We start from the raw sequence: 16,196 nt of genomic DNA on the forward strand, positions 1-16,196 counted from the left end.
CAAACTCCAAGAAAAGTTACAGATTATAGACCTAAGGGCATTCAATAAGGGCCGATGACGCATAATTTATGGCGCAATTCAGCTAATGCCACCGCGCATTGTTGGGATTTAACAAGTTCCATTATACATAAAACCATTTATCAATCAATTAAAAAGCGGAAGCATGTAATTACCATTAGAACATGTTATGACTTTAACCAATTTAAAGTTAAATCCCAATTAGGATCAAGTTGTGAAACATGCTTACAAACTACAAGCAAGATAAGAGATTATACCTACTCCAAGCTTGTTGATAAGTGATGAAGATGATGATGATGAATGGAGCTCCAAAACAATGAAACCTCAAGTTGTTATACCCCAAACTTGTGCACCAACACCCTAGCTTTTGGTTAGGATTTACTTTACACTTGAAATGAGCTTGAAAAACTTGAAAATGAATCCCTTTGGCACCCTCAAAGGCCACGGCCAACAGCTCTCTTTTTGAGCAGAATTTTCAAGTTGTTTTGATGTGTAATGTTATGTGTCTCTCTCTTTGGTCAAGGAGCATGCATGTATATGGAATGGGAATTGTATTTGACCAAGATGGAATCTTTAGCATGCTACATCCAATTCCAAGGCCACTCCCATCATTTTATAAAATAATACTTGACATATTTTATAAACTTGCATCTTTTATAAATTTGTTTAGTAAAATTAAATTTTATAAAACAAATTTTACAAACTTGCATTTTATAAATTATGTTACATTATTTATAAAACTAATAAAATTCCATACCATTTGTTATGTATACTTTATTTTATAAAACCAATTTATAAAATGCAACATAACATAATTAATTATTTAACCTATAAATAATTAAATCCATATTATATAAATTATTCCATAATTTATATATATATATATATACACATCAAGTAATATTTAAGAAACCCATTTTTCTTAAAGTTCAAGTGTTGCGTATTTAATCAACGAACCAATCGTTAAGATCAAAATACAATTAAGGTGTCGGTAAGCTTGTTATTGGGTATGACCCGACTTGGATCAAAACATATTAGCCACGTTAATTTAATATGTCTCTCGGGCATATGAAATACCTTCAATCTCCCACTTGCACGAGAAACATAAGAAATTAATGCAAGTGATGGATACAGCCTAACACACCGTCCATCACCCCTAATATGTTATGACTTTGTGCCATTCAATAACATCATCCCTTTCGAGTTCCCATCTCGAATATGATTAGGTGAATCTTTCATTATTTCCTTTCGTCCTAGATGTCATGTTAAATCCAGGAGATACAGAGTGATCACTCTCTTATAGATTTAACTTTTCAGGCCTTAGACATCTGACTCTCAACGAATAAGAGGGACAAATTCCATCTTGACTACATACGTCCTAGATATACACTTTGTAATATACCTGAGTTCTTCCTTATGTACTACCATATTTCAGAATAGCGAAGGAAAGAATCAAGGCACAATACTTGGTGAATATCCGAACCCAATATGTATCTCAGGTCAGAGGATACAATGATATTCGCCTTTACTCAAGATTACATGTGATCAACCACAAAGGCTCTATACAGTAATTCTTGAGAGCGGGTCTTCCAATATTTGTTTCCCACAAATATCTATGAACCTTGGTCGCAACCTTGCCCCACATTCACCATTTGAATGCTAACCAATCCAAGTTCATAATAGTCTAGACCTCACACTTGTTCCCACAAATGTGATCAACTACGGAATTCAGAATAATAGTTTATTCTTGGATAAAATATGCAAAATTGGAACATGACTCATAAATAAATTAATACCATAATTATATTAATGAGTTTGAACTAATTCATTCCAATACAATACATAAAATAGATCAATTCCAATCACTAGAATACCGAAGCCCTAATGCACAAACATGTCCCTCATGCTTTGGCCCATGTAAAAGCTTCGTGAGTGGATCCGCAACATTTTGATCTGTGTGAACTTTGTGAATACATATCTTTCCCTTTTCAACCTCATCCCTGATGTAGTTGAATCTCCGCTCAATGTGACGAGTCTTTTGATGAGCACGAGGTTCCTTGATTTGAGCAATCGCACCCTCGTTGTCACAAAAGATCTCAAGAGGGTCCTGAATGGAAGGGACCACTCCTAAGTCGTCGATGAATTTCTTCATCCATGCAGCTTCCTGAGCTGCCAGTGAGGCGGCAATGTACTCCGACTCTGTAGTGGATAACGCAACAACCTCCTGTTTCGAACTCTTCCAAGAGACCGCACCACCATTTAACATGAAGACATAACCGGATTGTGATCGAGAGTCATCTCGATCAGTTTGGAAACTCGCATCCACGTAACCTTTTACAGCGAGTTCCTCCTCACCAGACCCATATATTAGAAACATATCCTTAGTCCTCCTAAGGTATTTCAATATGCTTTTAACAGCAATCCAATGACTATTTCCTGGGTTATTCTGGTATCTACTTGTCAAGCTTAGAGCGCATGACACATCCGGTCTAGTACATATCATTGCATACATGATAGACCCAATAGCAGATGCGTATGGGACTTTCTTCATTCTCTCTTGTTCATCTTTCGTGGTAGGACACTGAGATGAACTGAGAACGGTTCCTTTTTGAATAGGTACCAAACCTCTCTTAGAGTTTTCCATCTTGAACCTTTTCAAGATTTTATCAATGTATGTACTTTGACTTAAACCTATCAATCTCTTGGATCTATTCCTATAGATCCCTATCCCCAATATGTATTGTGCATCTCCAAGATCCTTAATGGAGAAGCAACTCTTCAGCCAAGTTTTGACTCCTTGCATTGTGGTAATATCATTCCCAAATAATAATATATCATCCACATATAGTACAAGGAACATGATAGTGCTCCCACTAGCTTTCTTATATACACAAGCTTCATCACCATTTTTAATGAAGCCAAATTTCTCGGCTTCCTCATTAAAACGATGATTCCACATTCTAGATGCTTGTTTCAATCCGTAGATTGACTTCTTTAACTTGCATACACTTTTAGGATATTTTGGATCAACAAAACCTTCAGGCTGGACCATATAGACATCTTCCATAAGATATCCATTTAGGAAAGCGGTTTTGACATCCATTTGCCATATTTCATAGTCGTAGTGAGCAGCAATGGCAAATAATATCCTAATAGACTTTAGCATTGCCACAGGCGAGAAAGTTTCATCATAATCAACCCCTTGAGTTTGAGTGAAACCTTTTGCAACAAGTCTGGCTTTATATGTATCCAAGTTTCCATGTATGTCGGTTTTCATTTTGAAAAGCCATTTGCAATCAACTAGCTTAGAGCTAGGAGGTTGCTCAACAAGTTCCCACACTTGGTTTTCATACATGGATTGCATCTCAGCGTTCATGGCTTCCTGCCATTTATCTTTATCAATCCTTGATAAAGCATCTTGGTAGTTTGTTGGTTCATCCAAATCAACCGTATAGCAACCATCTATGAGAAACCCATATCTCTCAGGAGGATTGCTAATCCTACCAGATCTACGAATGCCTTGTGTATTTTGATCATCCATTTGATCACTATCAACATTTTCATGTTGAGTGCTAGTGTCAACCAATTGTGTATCATCTACTTGATCTTGAACCTCTTCAAGATCTATCTTCCTTTCACTGTTTCCTTCCATTAGGAACTTAGTTTCAAGGAATTCCGCCTTCCGAGCAACAAATACATTCTGCTCGGATGGATCATAGAAATAGTATCCCATATCATCCTTGGGATATCCTATGAAGATACACTTCGTGGATCGAGCATTCAACTTATTAGGGACGTAACGCTTAGGATAAGCTTCACATCCCCATACCTTTAAGTATGACAGAGATGGAGGTTTACCAAACCACATCTCGTGAGGAGTTCGTTCCACTTTCTTGGTTGGGGCCATATTTAAAATACGAGCCGCGGAGCTTAGACAATAACCCCAAAATGATAGAGGCAACGAGCTTCTTGCCATCATAGATCGAACCATATCCATTAGGGTTCGGTTCCTCCTTTCGGAAACTCCATTAAGTTGGGGTGTTCCGGGTGGAGTAAGTTGTGAGATAATCCCACAACTCCTAAGATGATCTTGGAAGGCATCGCTTAGGTATTCACCTCCTCTATCGGTACGAAGTACCTTAATTGTCCTATTGAGTTGATTTTGTACTTCGTTTTGATATTCTTTGAATGCTTCAAACGTTTCGTCCTTATGTCTTAATAAGTAGACATATCCGAAACGACTAAAGTCATCAATGAAAGTAACAAAGTATCTTTCACTATTCCTAGTCATGGGTTTAAAGGGTCCACATACATCCGAATGTATTAATCCCAATAAATCTTTAGCCCTTTCATGGGTCCCTTTGAAAGGTGCTTTAGTCATCTTGCCTTGTAAACAAGATTCACATACTTCAAACGAATCCATTTCATTTGATTTCAAAAGTCCATTCTTTTGAAGTGTATGTATTCGGTTCTTGTTTATGTGACCAAGGCGACAATGCCATAAGTAGGAATCACTCAAATCCCTTTTGAGTTTCTTGGTGCTTGTATGGTACATTGAGCTACTAGATGATGTGTCATCATGAACCAATTCATAAATTCCATTTGAAGGTGAAGCCTTGAAATAGAATACATTATCTAAATAAATATGGATATCGTCATTAACAAAATTAAGATTAAAACCACATTGTTTCAAACGGGAAATGGAAATAATGTTTCGACATAAATCGGGTGCATACAAAACATCTTTCAAAATAAGTTCCAAGCCACTTGGAAGTTTTAACACAAAGTCTCCTTGAGCCTTCACTTGCACTTTGGCTCCATTACCCATGTAGAGACTTGATGTTCCCGTTTGCTTGCTACTTCTTTTGAACCCCTGCAATGAATTGCAAATGTGAGTTCCACATCCAGTGTCTAATACCCATGTATTAGAAGAAGTAATACTAAGCTCTATATATACCATATATATATTACCTGAGGTTTGCCCTGCATCCCTCTTCTCCTTCAACTCCTTAAGATAGATCGGACAGTTTCGTTTCCAATGACCCATTTCACCGCAACCGAAACATGGGTCTTCCTTGGGGTTTGCCTTCTCGGCTACCTTTTGTTTCTTAGCCTTGTTGATGGTTGAGGTAACCATCTTCCCCTTCCCTTTGCCTTGATGGGCGGGTCCTTTTCTCTTAGCCACCTTTGGCTTAGAGGTCTTACTTTTGGACCCACCTTGATCGATTGCTAACACGGGTAAAGCCCTTTTACCCATGCTAGTTTCCGCCGTTCTAAGCATACCGTGAAGCTCACCTATGCTCTTATCCATCCCATTCATATTGTAGTTAATTACAAATTGATCAAACCTTTTTGATAGGGAGTTAAGGATAAGATCGGTGGCTAACTCATTTGATATGTTCAAGTTAAGACGGTTAGCACGATCAATAAGGCTTTTCATCTTAAGTACATAAGATGAAACCGATTGGGTATCGTCCATACGACAAGCATGTAGCGCCCGAACCGTTTCGAAGCGCTCGACACGTGCTTGTTGGAGGAACATCTCCTTCAATTGCGTTATCATGTCGTATGCACTATGGTGCTCGAAATCCTTTTGGAGTTCGGGTATCATAGTCCCAAGCATTAAGCATGAGACTTGAAGGGAGTCGTGGCAATACTTATCGTAAGAGGCCATTGCCTCCACATCATTCTCATCCGGTTGATCGGGAATGGGGTCCTCAAGCACATACATTTTATCCTCTTGTTTGAGGACAATCCGAAGATTGCGGAACCAATCCATAAAGTTGGTATGGTTGAGTTTGTCTTTCTCTAAGAGAGACCTTAATGATAGGTGGTTTAGGTTAAGTGGTGCGTTTGGAATGTTGTTGTTATTATTGGCGGCCATCTACAAAATTAACAAAGTTCGTTTAAGTATCGATTTTAATTTAACATTCAATACCCTTTTAAATTTTAATTGACTTATTAAATATTAGAATCCAACGGTAAATCAAATTTCGGTTAGGTGACCTTTATCCCGTTATTTGATTTAGCTAGGTAGTCATTATATGACAATTGCAATCCTTTTGCAACTTCTAAGTTATGGGATCATGCAATCCTTTTGCATGGCATATTTATTCCATCAACGCCTATTTGTTCATCATGCTTCGGTGACCCTAAGTTCATGATTCCCAAATCAAGTCGTCCTACTTGTGTAAACATGTAGACTTAACATACAAGTGGTTAGGTGACCTTTATCCCACATGTATGCGAAGTGTACCTTATTCATATTAGTTCGCTCATGACGATTAGGTGACCTTTATCCCATCAAGAGTTTCCTAATACGTCTAAGTGTTTCCACAAAAGGATGGCGTTTAACTTGTTTGCCTTGTTAATAAGGGATTTTAAGTTTTCATTAATTCTAGTTTGAGAAAACTTTTGCACCATACACTAACATGCATTTAGTGTACGGTTTATTTGAAAATCCATTTTCATGTTATGTAATAAAGCCAATTTTATTACTTTGATATAAACCATTTTATATGTATGATCCTTATCATGTTCTTAATAACCGATTATTAATGTCCTTTTAGCCGTTTTTAATTAAACCATTTAAATTGACGTTTTGCATGTCGTTAATAATGTCAATTTTAACCAATTTAAATTGCCATTTTAGTTTGTTGTTAACTTGTGTGATTAACTTGTAGCATACAAACATACAATCCACATAATCATACAAAACAACCATGCATGCAAAATCATATGTTCACAATCAAGCCATTTTTGGTAGACATTTGTTTAGCCGAAAACAAATGCCACCGGTAAAGGGGTAATAACACAAAGTAGGAGGTTTTAACCTCCCACTTAATCTTGCATCCAAATGCTTCTTCATGTGTTCTTCAAGTCTTCATCATCTTCATCATTTTACAAAATATATCCTAATACATTTTGTCTAGAAAATGAAAATACAACCTAATCTATTTTACATACCAAATATAAAATAAATTACATAACAAAAGGAACAATTATTACACACCAAATTACATGAATATTACAACCACATGAATGAATTAATATTACATACCAAATGAATGAATTAATTCAACCACACATGCAACCATTCAAACAAAAGGCCAAGGCTTGATTGTGAACTTCAACATACAACAAAATGACCAAAATGGAGGAACCAAACCCAATTTTTGGAGCTTCCAAATTCGGCCAAGACATTAAACCACCCAAAACCAATAATTTTTGCATTTTATTATCATGCATGTACATAAAATGCAAAGTTATGGTGAGTTCAAAAACCATCTCGAAGCATATTTCAACAACTTCGGCTCTAGATACCATTGTTGGGATTTAACAAGTTCCATTATACATAAAACCATTTATCAATCAATTAAAAAGCGGAAGCATGTAATTACCATTAGAACATGTTATGACTTTAACCAATTTAAAGTTAAATCCCAATTAGGATCAAGTTGTGAAACATGCTTACAAACTACAAGCAAGATAAGAGATTATACCTACTCCAAGCTTGTTGATAAGTGATGAAGATGATGATGATGAATGGAGCTCCAAAACAATGAAACCTCAAGTTGTTATACCCCAAACTTGTGCACCAACACCCTAGCTTTTGGTTAGGATTTACTTTACACTTGAAATGAGCTTGAAAAACTTGAAAATGAATCCCTTTGGCACCCTCAAAGGCCACGGCCAACAGCTCTCTTTTTGAGCAGAATTTTCAAGTTGTTTTGATGTGTAATGTTATGTGTCTCTCTCTTTGGTCAAGGAGCATGCATGTATATGGAATGGGAATTGTATTTGACCAAGATGGAATCTTTAGCATGCTACATCCAATTCCAAGGCCACTCCCATCATTTTATAAAATAATACTTGACATATTTTATAAACTTGCATCTTTTATAAATTTGTTTAGTAAAATTAAATTTTATAAAACAAATTTTACAAACTTGCATTTTATAAATTATGTTACATTATTTATAAAACTAATAAAATTCCATACCATTTGTTATGTATACTTTATTTTATAAAACCAATTTATAAAATGCAACATAACATAATTAATTATTTAACCTATAAATAATTAAATCCATATTATATAAATTATTCCATAATTTATATATATATATATATACACATCAAGTAATATTTAAGAAAACCATTTTTCTTAAAGTTCAAGTGTTGCGTATTTAATCAACGAACCAATCGTTAAGATCAAAATACAATTAAGGTGTCGGTAAGCTTGTTATTGGGTATGACCCGACTTGGATCAAAACATATTAGCCACGTTAATTTAATATGTCTCTCGGGCATATGAAATACCTTCACGCATCAATCAGGAGGATACGTGGAATGATTGCGAAGGCTGAATAAGACAAAGATAGTTCAAGACATTAAGGAAAGAATCTACGTGGTCGTACGGGTGGCAAGACGTGGCATAACAGCATGATATGGGGGGACCACGTGAGTGCACCATTCATGCAACAGCCCCTCCCTCTTTCTTGTCGTCGACGTGGAAAGAAAAGGACAGCCACTATCACCAATAAATACTCACAAACTAACTTCACATAGATTCATTCAAGATAGAGAGAGAGGAAAAACATCACTTATTCCGGTGCTCTATCTGCGCAATCGTAAATGCAGTTCTCAGGTAACGTTCTTTTAACATCAAATCCTAACACCGTCCAGCGAGCCATCAGCTCCGGTTAACCCGAATGATGGTGGGTCATGTTTAACCACCCTTTTTGAGATCATCATTTCGTATGAGGGATACTCACAGTACTCCATACCGGAGAGTTAAACTCAAGGAACCCTAAAATCCCTCTTTATTGTTGATCTTGCATGAACCGAACCCCTTGGACTAATTTATGCTTGATCAAATGGCGTCATCCATGGGACAACAAAGTTAAAATATTTAAATATATCTTTTTCCTTTATTGTTCTTAACATGTTTCGATTTTTTCTTCTCGGCCCTCGTTGCGCTATATATTACAAAGCGGTTAGAAGAAATGCATATGCAAATATGACCACTTCATGCGCACCTATAGTGGTTCAAGGATATCTACCTGAATCCGAATATAGGATAAGACGCTTACATATGGATACCAGTAGCAGTGTGGACATAATGTACGAACAATGTTTTAGGAAATTACCAGAGTCTGTAAAGCAAGCCATCCGACCTTCGACTATGGCGCTCTCTGGATTCTCAGGGGAACCGGCATGGCCCATAGGCACTTTGGATCTGAAACTGGAATTAAGAGACGACAAGGATAAGTTTAAGACGCGCACAAAAGATGTCAAATTCTATGTAATGTGCGACACTCCAGATATAATGCCATACTAGGCAGAATATCCCTTCAAAATTTTGAAGCAATACTATCAATGGTTCATGGATTAGTAAAGTTTCCGACAAAGCAAGGAGTTGCTACAATCGAGTCGAACCCACTTGAAGCACTATGCGCTTCAGTCATGGTAAAAGAGGAAGAAAAACCAGTGGGTCAGACATCGTCAGGGTACCTCATCGTAATAAACCCCACTTACCCGGATCAGAAAGTGAAAATATGAGCGGGATTGACGAAGGAAACACAAGCCAAGTTGCGCAACATCCTTATGACAAACTTAGATGTATTTTGCTGGCGTGACGTAGATATGACAAGCATTCCGCGGGATGTCGCACAACATCACCTTAATGCTAATGTGAACATGACACATGTCCGGAAAAAGAAGAGGCCCGTGGATCCCAACAGGAGTGAATGGCTGCACGGAGAAGTGAACAAGCTGGTTAAGGCAAACATCCTGCGCAAAGTCAATTATCAAACGTGGGTGGCTAATCTGGTCCTGGTTCTTAAGGCCAACAGATCATGGCGCTTCTGTGTCGACTTCAAGGACATTAACAAAGCGTGCCCGAAGAATAACTACCCTCTACCCGAAATCGACTGGAAGGTCGAATCTCTCGCTGAGTTCAAGTTTAAATGTTTCTTAGACGCGTACAAGGGTTATCACCAGATCCCAATGGCGCAGGAAGACGAAGAAAAGACAGCGTTTCATATAGACCACGACATATACTGTTACACAAAAATGCCATTCGGACTTAAAAACATTGGCGCCACTTATCAGCGCATGATCGACCCGACTTTCGCTAAACAGATTGGTCATAACTTGGAAGCATACGTCGATGACCCGGTCGTCAAAAGTAATAGTGAGGAACAGCTGCTAACAGACATCCTCGAAACTTTTGATACACTGAACAGCTTTAACATGAAACTCAAACCATCAAAGTGCAGTTTTGGAGAAGAAGAAGGATCATTTTTGGGACACGTAATCACCACTAGTGGAATCAAAGCTAACCCGAAAAAGATTGAAGCTATTGAACGTATGCCGTCACCGAAAACCAAAAAACAGGTTCATAGTCTCAATGGAAAACTTGCTGCATTGACTAGATTCTTGGCAAGAGCCACTGAAAGATCTCTCCCTTTCTTCAGCACACTTAAGAATTGCGCGAAAAAGTCTGACTTCAAATGGACAGAGGAGGCTAAAAAGGTATTTCAAGAAATGAAAGTGTTACTTAAAAACCTCCCCACCTTAACCTGGCCAATTGTTGGGGAAACCCTCATCTTGTATTTAGTAATTGCGCGGGAAGCTTTTAGTTCGGTTCTGATTGCTGAAAGGGACGGGGTGCAGACACCTATATGTTTTGTTAGTAAAGCGCTGAATGGGAGTGAGCTGAACTATCGCCCAATCTAAAAGTTCGTATACGCGCTCGTAATTACTGCGCGACGGCTGCGGCGATACTTCCAAACTCACCCCATAGTGGTACTGACAGATCAGCCTATTCGACAAATCCTATATAAACCAGAAAAGTCAGGACGATTAACAAAATGGGCGATCGAGTAGGGAGAACGCGAGATTTACTTCTACGCCAGAAGCATAGTAAAAGGGAAAATATTAGCAGATTACTAAATAGAAACAACTTCCGATATGCCGATTGCACCTATTTGGAGGGTCATACGACACTGACACCAGAACTTTGGGAGTTGTATACTGATGGCGCGAGTGGTCCGAAAGGACCGGGTGCAGGTTTATTGCTTACTGGTCCCAATAAGGAAGAGCACACTTATGCGCTAAGATTTAACTTCAAGGCAACAAACAATGAAGCAAAGTATGAAGCCCTACTGGCAGGAGTAAGGCTAGCCAAGGAAATTGGGGTCAAGAAACTTCAAGTGTACGTTGATTCCTAGTTAGTCGCCAACAAGATTAATGGTACTTTTGATGCTCACGACGAAGGAATGCAGGCGTACCTAGCCTTAGCGTGCTCCCTGATCAGCGAATTTGACGATTTTTAAACAAGTCAGATACCTCGAAGCCAGAATAAACAAGAGGATGTGTTAAACAAACTGGTAGCGCTGACGTTTAATCATCTTGAAAAGAAAGTTTTGGTTGAGCAAGTTTTCAAGAAATCCATCGAACCTAATCAACTAGCCGCTGTCGTAGAAGAAGCCGAGCATTGCTCGATGACCAATATAATTGAATTTCTAAAGACGGGGTCACTACCCGAAGATGACAAAGAAGCCAAAAAAGATAAGAGTCAAAGCTCCGTGTACAAACTGCGCGATGACGTCCTATATAGAAAGTCATACCTTGGACCAAGCTTTCACTGCGTTGGACCCAAGCAAGCTGAGAAAATCATAGATGAAGTTCATGCGAGAGCCTGCGCTCTGCACTCTGGTTTCAGGACTGTGGTGGAAAAAATTAAAAGATTGGGTTATTACTGGTCAGGCATGTACAATGATGCGGCGAAAAGAATAAGAGTATGTCAAGAATGCCAACTACACACGCCCATCAGCAAAGCTTCGCGTCACCCAATGATACCTATAACATCACCATGTTCTTTCTATAAATGGACTATTGACGTAGTGGGACCATTCCATGTCGGATCAGGAAGCGCTGATTACTTGGTAGTTGCGATTGACTTCTTCACCAAATGGGTAGCTAAACAAAATCACAAGTAAGAAGGTGATGGATTTTTTCTGGGAAAGTATTGTTTGCAGGTTTGGCATCCCAAATGAAATAGTAAGCGATAATGGACGCAATTTGAGGGCGAAACTTTTCGCAGTTGGTGTCAAGGGCTGAACATAAAACAAAGCTTCACGTCCATCGCGCATCCTCAAGCCAATGAACAATGCAAAGTTACCGATAGAGACATAGTCCACGCAATCAAGGCAAGGTTAGGAAAACAGCATAGAGGATGGGTGAATCAGCTTCCTAAAGTCCTTTGGGCACATCGCATGATACTAAAAAATAGTACTGGAGAAACACCATTCAGTCTAGTATATGGCTCAAAAGCATTCTTTCCTGCAGAGGTAGCCATCCCCACAGAGCGAATGCTGTCGTTTAATCAGAACCAGATGTCTTCTCTAGCTCCCGTACGGCAAAATCCTGTTTGGCGACAGGCTAGCTTTATTAACTAGAGGGCGACGGATATTAGTTTGTCCTAGCCTCACCCGTGCATAACTAGAGATCTATAACTCATGACTATAAATGATAGGGTTGGTTGCCTTTAACCTCGATCCTAAGTGTTGGCGCACTTAGAAAACTATGAACACGCGCGACAAGTGTTGTGTTAATATGTATGTTGTGTGCACAACAATATGAGTAGAGACCAATACTGATAAGCCTCGAGTATAAAAATTGGATACTTCAACAAGTCCATAACGTAAAACGTGAAAAACACATTAGCGCAACATCGCACAACAAGTAAAATAACCAATATGGCTCCACACACGCCAAAACAATAGCATTAATATGAATATTGGTGAATAGGCTTATAATCATCATAAATTCATTAATTACATCGGAGGGGTTAAGTTACATATACAATTAAGGGAATGTTAATTCTTAAACTCTACAATTAACATAAGCGTAAATCACATCTCAACATGTATTAAATCTTACGCAGTCATCTTTGGATCGCACGAATACCTTTTTAGGCGAATGATCTCGAAATTCTCCAAAGACTTCGCCACCTCTTTGGCGGTCACTTTGGCACCGGGGGTAAAACGAGCCTCGATAGCAGCAGGAGGAGGCTTAGGAACAGGCATATGCTTCTTGATGAAGTTCCAATATCGGACGCGCTCAAGATCCAAAACAGTATTTCGACCTTCAGGTACTCCGCGAACGTTATCTCTAAACAAAAAAGAGACAGATATCAGTTTTTGGTCATTAAATAAGAAGAGTGAAAAAGCTAAGGGAAACTTACTAGCCTTTAAGATGTTGAATGAAAAAAGGGCGAGAGCCAGGAAAAGGCCAATGTATTGATACCCCACGAGCGTACAGGGAATTATTCTGGTGCGTGTGCATGTACAAGGACTGCCCCACGCACTTATCAGACATAGCGTTCTCCGCAGAACTTAATGGGGGCGTGCGATTTAAATCGGGATTGAAACCATTTTGCCATCTGGCTATGTTTGTGCAGGAAGAAGGAATAAAAGTGTTGTCCACAAAAAAGTAGTTTTCTTTCTAGGAAGGCGGGATTCTCCATTTAATCTCACGGGTAAATTCCCGATTATCCCTGAAGTTGTACCAACCTTGGTCTAGTTTCTCGTAACTAAAAATATTCTTGAAAAGGTTCACTGTCATTGTAAAATCATGCGCATGACACCACATTTTAAACAAAGAAACCCTACAAGTGCTATTTGGGTCCAGTTGCGTGACGCCGATGTTGAAATGAGACAGCGCTAGCATATAAAAGTTAGTGGGAGGAATACGAATGTTACCTCTCTCCATTACCAGGTCGTAAACCTCAACCTTACCCAGTGGGTGATTCGCGCGATCGCGAAAACTAGGAACAGTCGGGCTCAAATCTTTGAGGGGAGGATACCGCGAGGAGACCCTCTCTATGATTTCTGAGTCAACATCAGACATAATGGATCCTACGCAGTGTTGTAAATCTCCCGAGATCTCTCCAAGATCTCCCTCGAGATCTCATTTTTAGAAGGCAACCGAGACGAGATGTTCATCTCCCGAGATTTCTCGGTCAATGGGGTCAAACTTAGTCATAACCATGATTTATCGGATTTTCTTGCTAATTTGTAAGATTTTCTTGTAAAATTCGTAATTACTAAGATTTTCCCGCTCATTTCTCCGATATTTTTGTAAAATCATGTAAAAACGTATATACATATACATATATTTATGTTTTTATGTATATTTTTATTAAAAAAAACTATAAAGTCAACGTAAGTCAACGTCCGAGATCTCCCTGAGATTATTCCGAGATGTTGCGGTCTCCCTAAAAAGTCCAAACGAGATCTCCCTGAGATCCGAATTCACCAACGTTGATCCTACGTTTGAAAAATTAGCATACGCGCTACTTGTAGCCATTATATAGTATGTGTGTGTGGTAAAAGATAATAGAAGTAAAGATGAAAATGTGAAGATTGAGAGTATTTATAGGGGAGGAAAAGGAGGAAAGAAAATACGAAAAGAATCTGAACCGTACACGTGTCAAATTAGATCTGACAACGAAATAAAGAATTCAATGAGCTGACTGCAAAAGCGACAGTTACAAAACCCAATAGTGGTTGCTTTAGAACTGTCACATCACAATTAAATACGAAATGACAAATACTTCTACGCCATGCGTGAATGAACTACGCATACCGTAAAACTGGGGGGATTTAATGACGCGCATAAAATACGCTAACATTTCGCGTAAGAGTATGAATGTAGCTGCGCATTCAATCATCTCTAAGGGCTGATGACGCGCAATATATGGCGCAATTCAGTTAATTCTACTACGCATCAAGCATCGAGCCATCAGGAGGATACGTGGAATGATTGCGAAGGCTGAATAAGACAAAAGATAGTACAAGACATTAAAGACGGAATCTTCGTGGTCGTACGAGTGGCAAGGCATGGCAGAACAGCATGATATGGGGGACCACGTGAGTGCACCATTCATGCGACAGAATAGTACTATTCTGTACCATTCTGTCCCCTCCCTCTTTCTTGTCGTCGATGTGGCAAGAAAAGGACAGCCACTCTCACCTATAAATACTCACAACCAACCTCACATAGATTCATTAAAGAGAGAGAGGGGGGAAAAACATCACTTATTTCGGTGCTCTATCTGCGCAATCATAAACATGGTTCTCAGGTAACGTTCTTTGAACATCAAATCCTAACACCGTCCAGCGAGCCATTAGCTCTGGTTAACCCGAATGATGGTGGGTCATGTTTAACCACCCTTTATGAGATCATCATTTCGTATGAGGGATACTCATAGCACTCCGGACCGGAGAGTTAAACTCAAGGAACCCTTAAATCCCTCTTTATCGTTGATCTTGCATGAACTAAACCCCTTGGACTAATTTATGCTTGATCATATATCATGTTGTAACGTTGTGTATAAATGCATTAGTAAAATTATTACTTCTCGCATTGAAGCTAGCTTGGATGAGGTGGTGAGTATTAATCAATCAGCTTTTATTTCGGGGAGGCGCATCTCGGATAATATTTTGTTGATGTAGGAGCTCATGAAAATTATCATTTGGATCGTGGTCCGTCTAGATGTGTATTTAAAGTTGATATTCAAAAAGCGTATGATATTATTGATTGGAATTTTTTGGAAAAAAAATGTCTTATTTGTTTTGGTTTCCCGAAGAAAATAATTATGTGGATTATGGCTTGGTGATAACGTCTTTCTCTATTAATGTTAATGGCAAAGTTGCATGGATTCTTTCGAGGGAAACGTGGTTTGCGCCAGGCGATCCGATGTCGCCATATCTTTTTAAATTGGTTGTGGAAGTGCTTACGTTAATGATTCAACGTAACAATTCTAGATCTCATGGATTTCGCCTATGATCTTTTTATCTTTGCTCATGCGTGTACCACACCACATGTGGTGATTCGAGATGCCTTGGAGGAATTTAAGAGGTATTCGGGTCTTGTGCCGAGCTTTCCAAAGAGTACGGCCTTTTTCTGTAATGTTGCGGATACGGTTAGGAATCAAATCTTGTCTCTCATGCCGTTTGATGAAGGTAAATTTCCAGTCAAATACTTAGGTGTTCCCCTTATCTCATCGCGGCTTATGTATAAGGATTGTAAAGTCCTTGTCGAGAAAGTGAAGTGCAAAGTTAACCATTTGATGAATAGATTTCTCTCTTTCACGGGTAGAGTTC

At 38.8% G+C, this 16,196-nt stretch overlaps 2 protein-coding genes across 2 annotated transcripts; one reads left to right on the forward strand and one right to left on the reverse strand.

Annotated features, from left to right (window-relative positions):
• Positions 1 to 4,313: 4,313 nt before the first annotated feature.
• LOC139877496 (uncharacterized) lies at positions 4,314 to 6,289 on the reverse strand. Its single transcript, XM_071864928.1, has 2 exons — positions 4,990 to 6,289; positions 4,314 to 4,891 (listed from the first exon to the last, which is right to left on the reverse strand). The coding sequence occupies exons 1-2, from the start codon at positions 5,900 to 5,902 to the stop codon at positions 4,875 to 4,877; spliced, it is 930 nt and encodes a 309-aa protein (XP_071721029.1). The 5' UTR covers positions 5,903 to 6,289; the 3' UTR covers positions 4,314 to 4,874.
• Positions 6,290 to 10,895: 4,606 nt separating this feature from the next.
• On the forward strand, positions 10,896 to 12,485 carry LOC139875873 (uncharacterized). The gene is made up of 3 exons (XM_071863164.1): positions 10,896 to 11,254; positions 11,366 to 12,022; positions 12,131 to 12,485. Exons 1-3 carry the CDS (start codon positions 10,896 to 10,898, stop codon positions 12,483 to 12,485), a joined length of 1,371 nt encoding a protein of 456 aa, XP_071719265.1.
• The last annotated feature ends 3,711 nt before the right edge of the window (positions 12,486 to 16,196 follow it).

The sequence above is a fragment of the Rutidosis leptorrhynchoides genome, chromosome 11, assembly GCF_046630445.1.
Source record: "Rutidosis leptorrhynchoides isolate AG116_Rl617_1_P2 chromosome 11, CSIRO_AGI_Rlap_v1, whole genome shotgun sequence".
NCBI lineage: Eukaryota > Viridiplantae > Streptophyta > Magnoliopsida > Asterales > Asteraceae > Rutidosis > Rutidosis leptorrhynchoides.

Excerpts from the sequence above, each read along its gene's own strand:
- LOC139877496 (XM_071864928.1), bottom strand. The coding sequence starts at position 5,902 with ATGGCCGCCAATAATAACAACAACATTCCAAACGCACCACTTAACCTA.
- LOC139875873 (XM_071863164.1), top strand. The coding sequence starts at position 10,896 with ATGGGCGATCGAGTAGGGAGAACGCGAGATTTACTTCTACGCCAGAAG. Across the intron at positions 11,255-11,365 it reads CAAGTGTACGTTGATTCCTA|TCAGATACCTCGAAGCCAGA; the intron begins GTTAGTCGCCAA and ends TTTTTAAACAAG. Across the intron at positions 12,023-12,130 it reads GTAGCTAAACAAAATCACAA|TTGGTGTCAAGGGCTGAACA; the intron begins GTAAGAAGGTGA and ends AACTTTTCGCAG.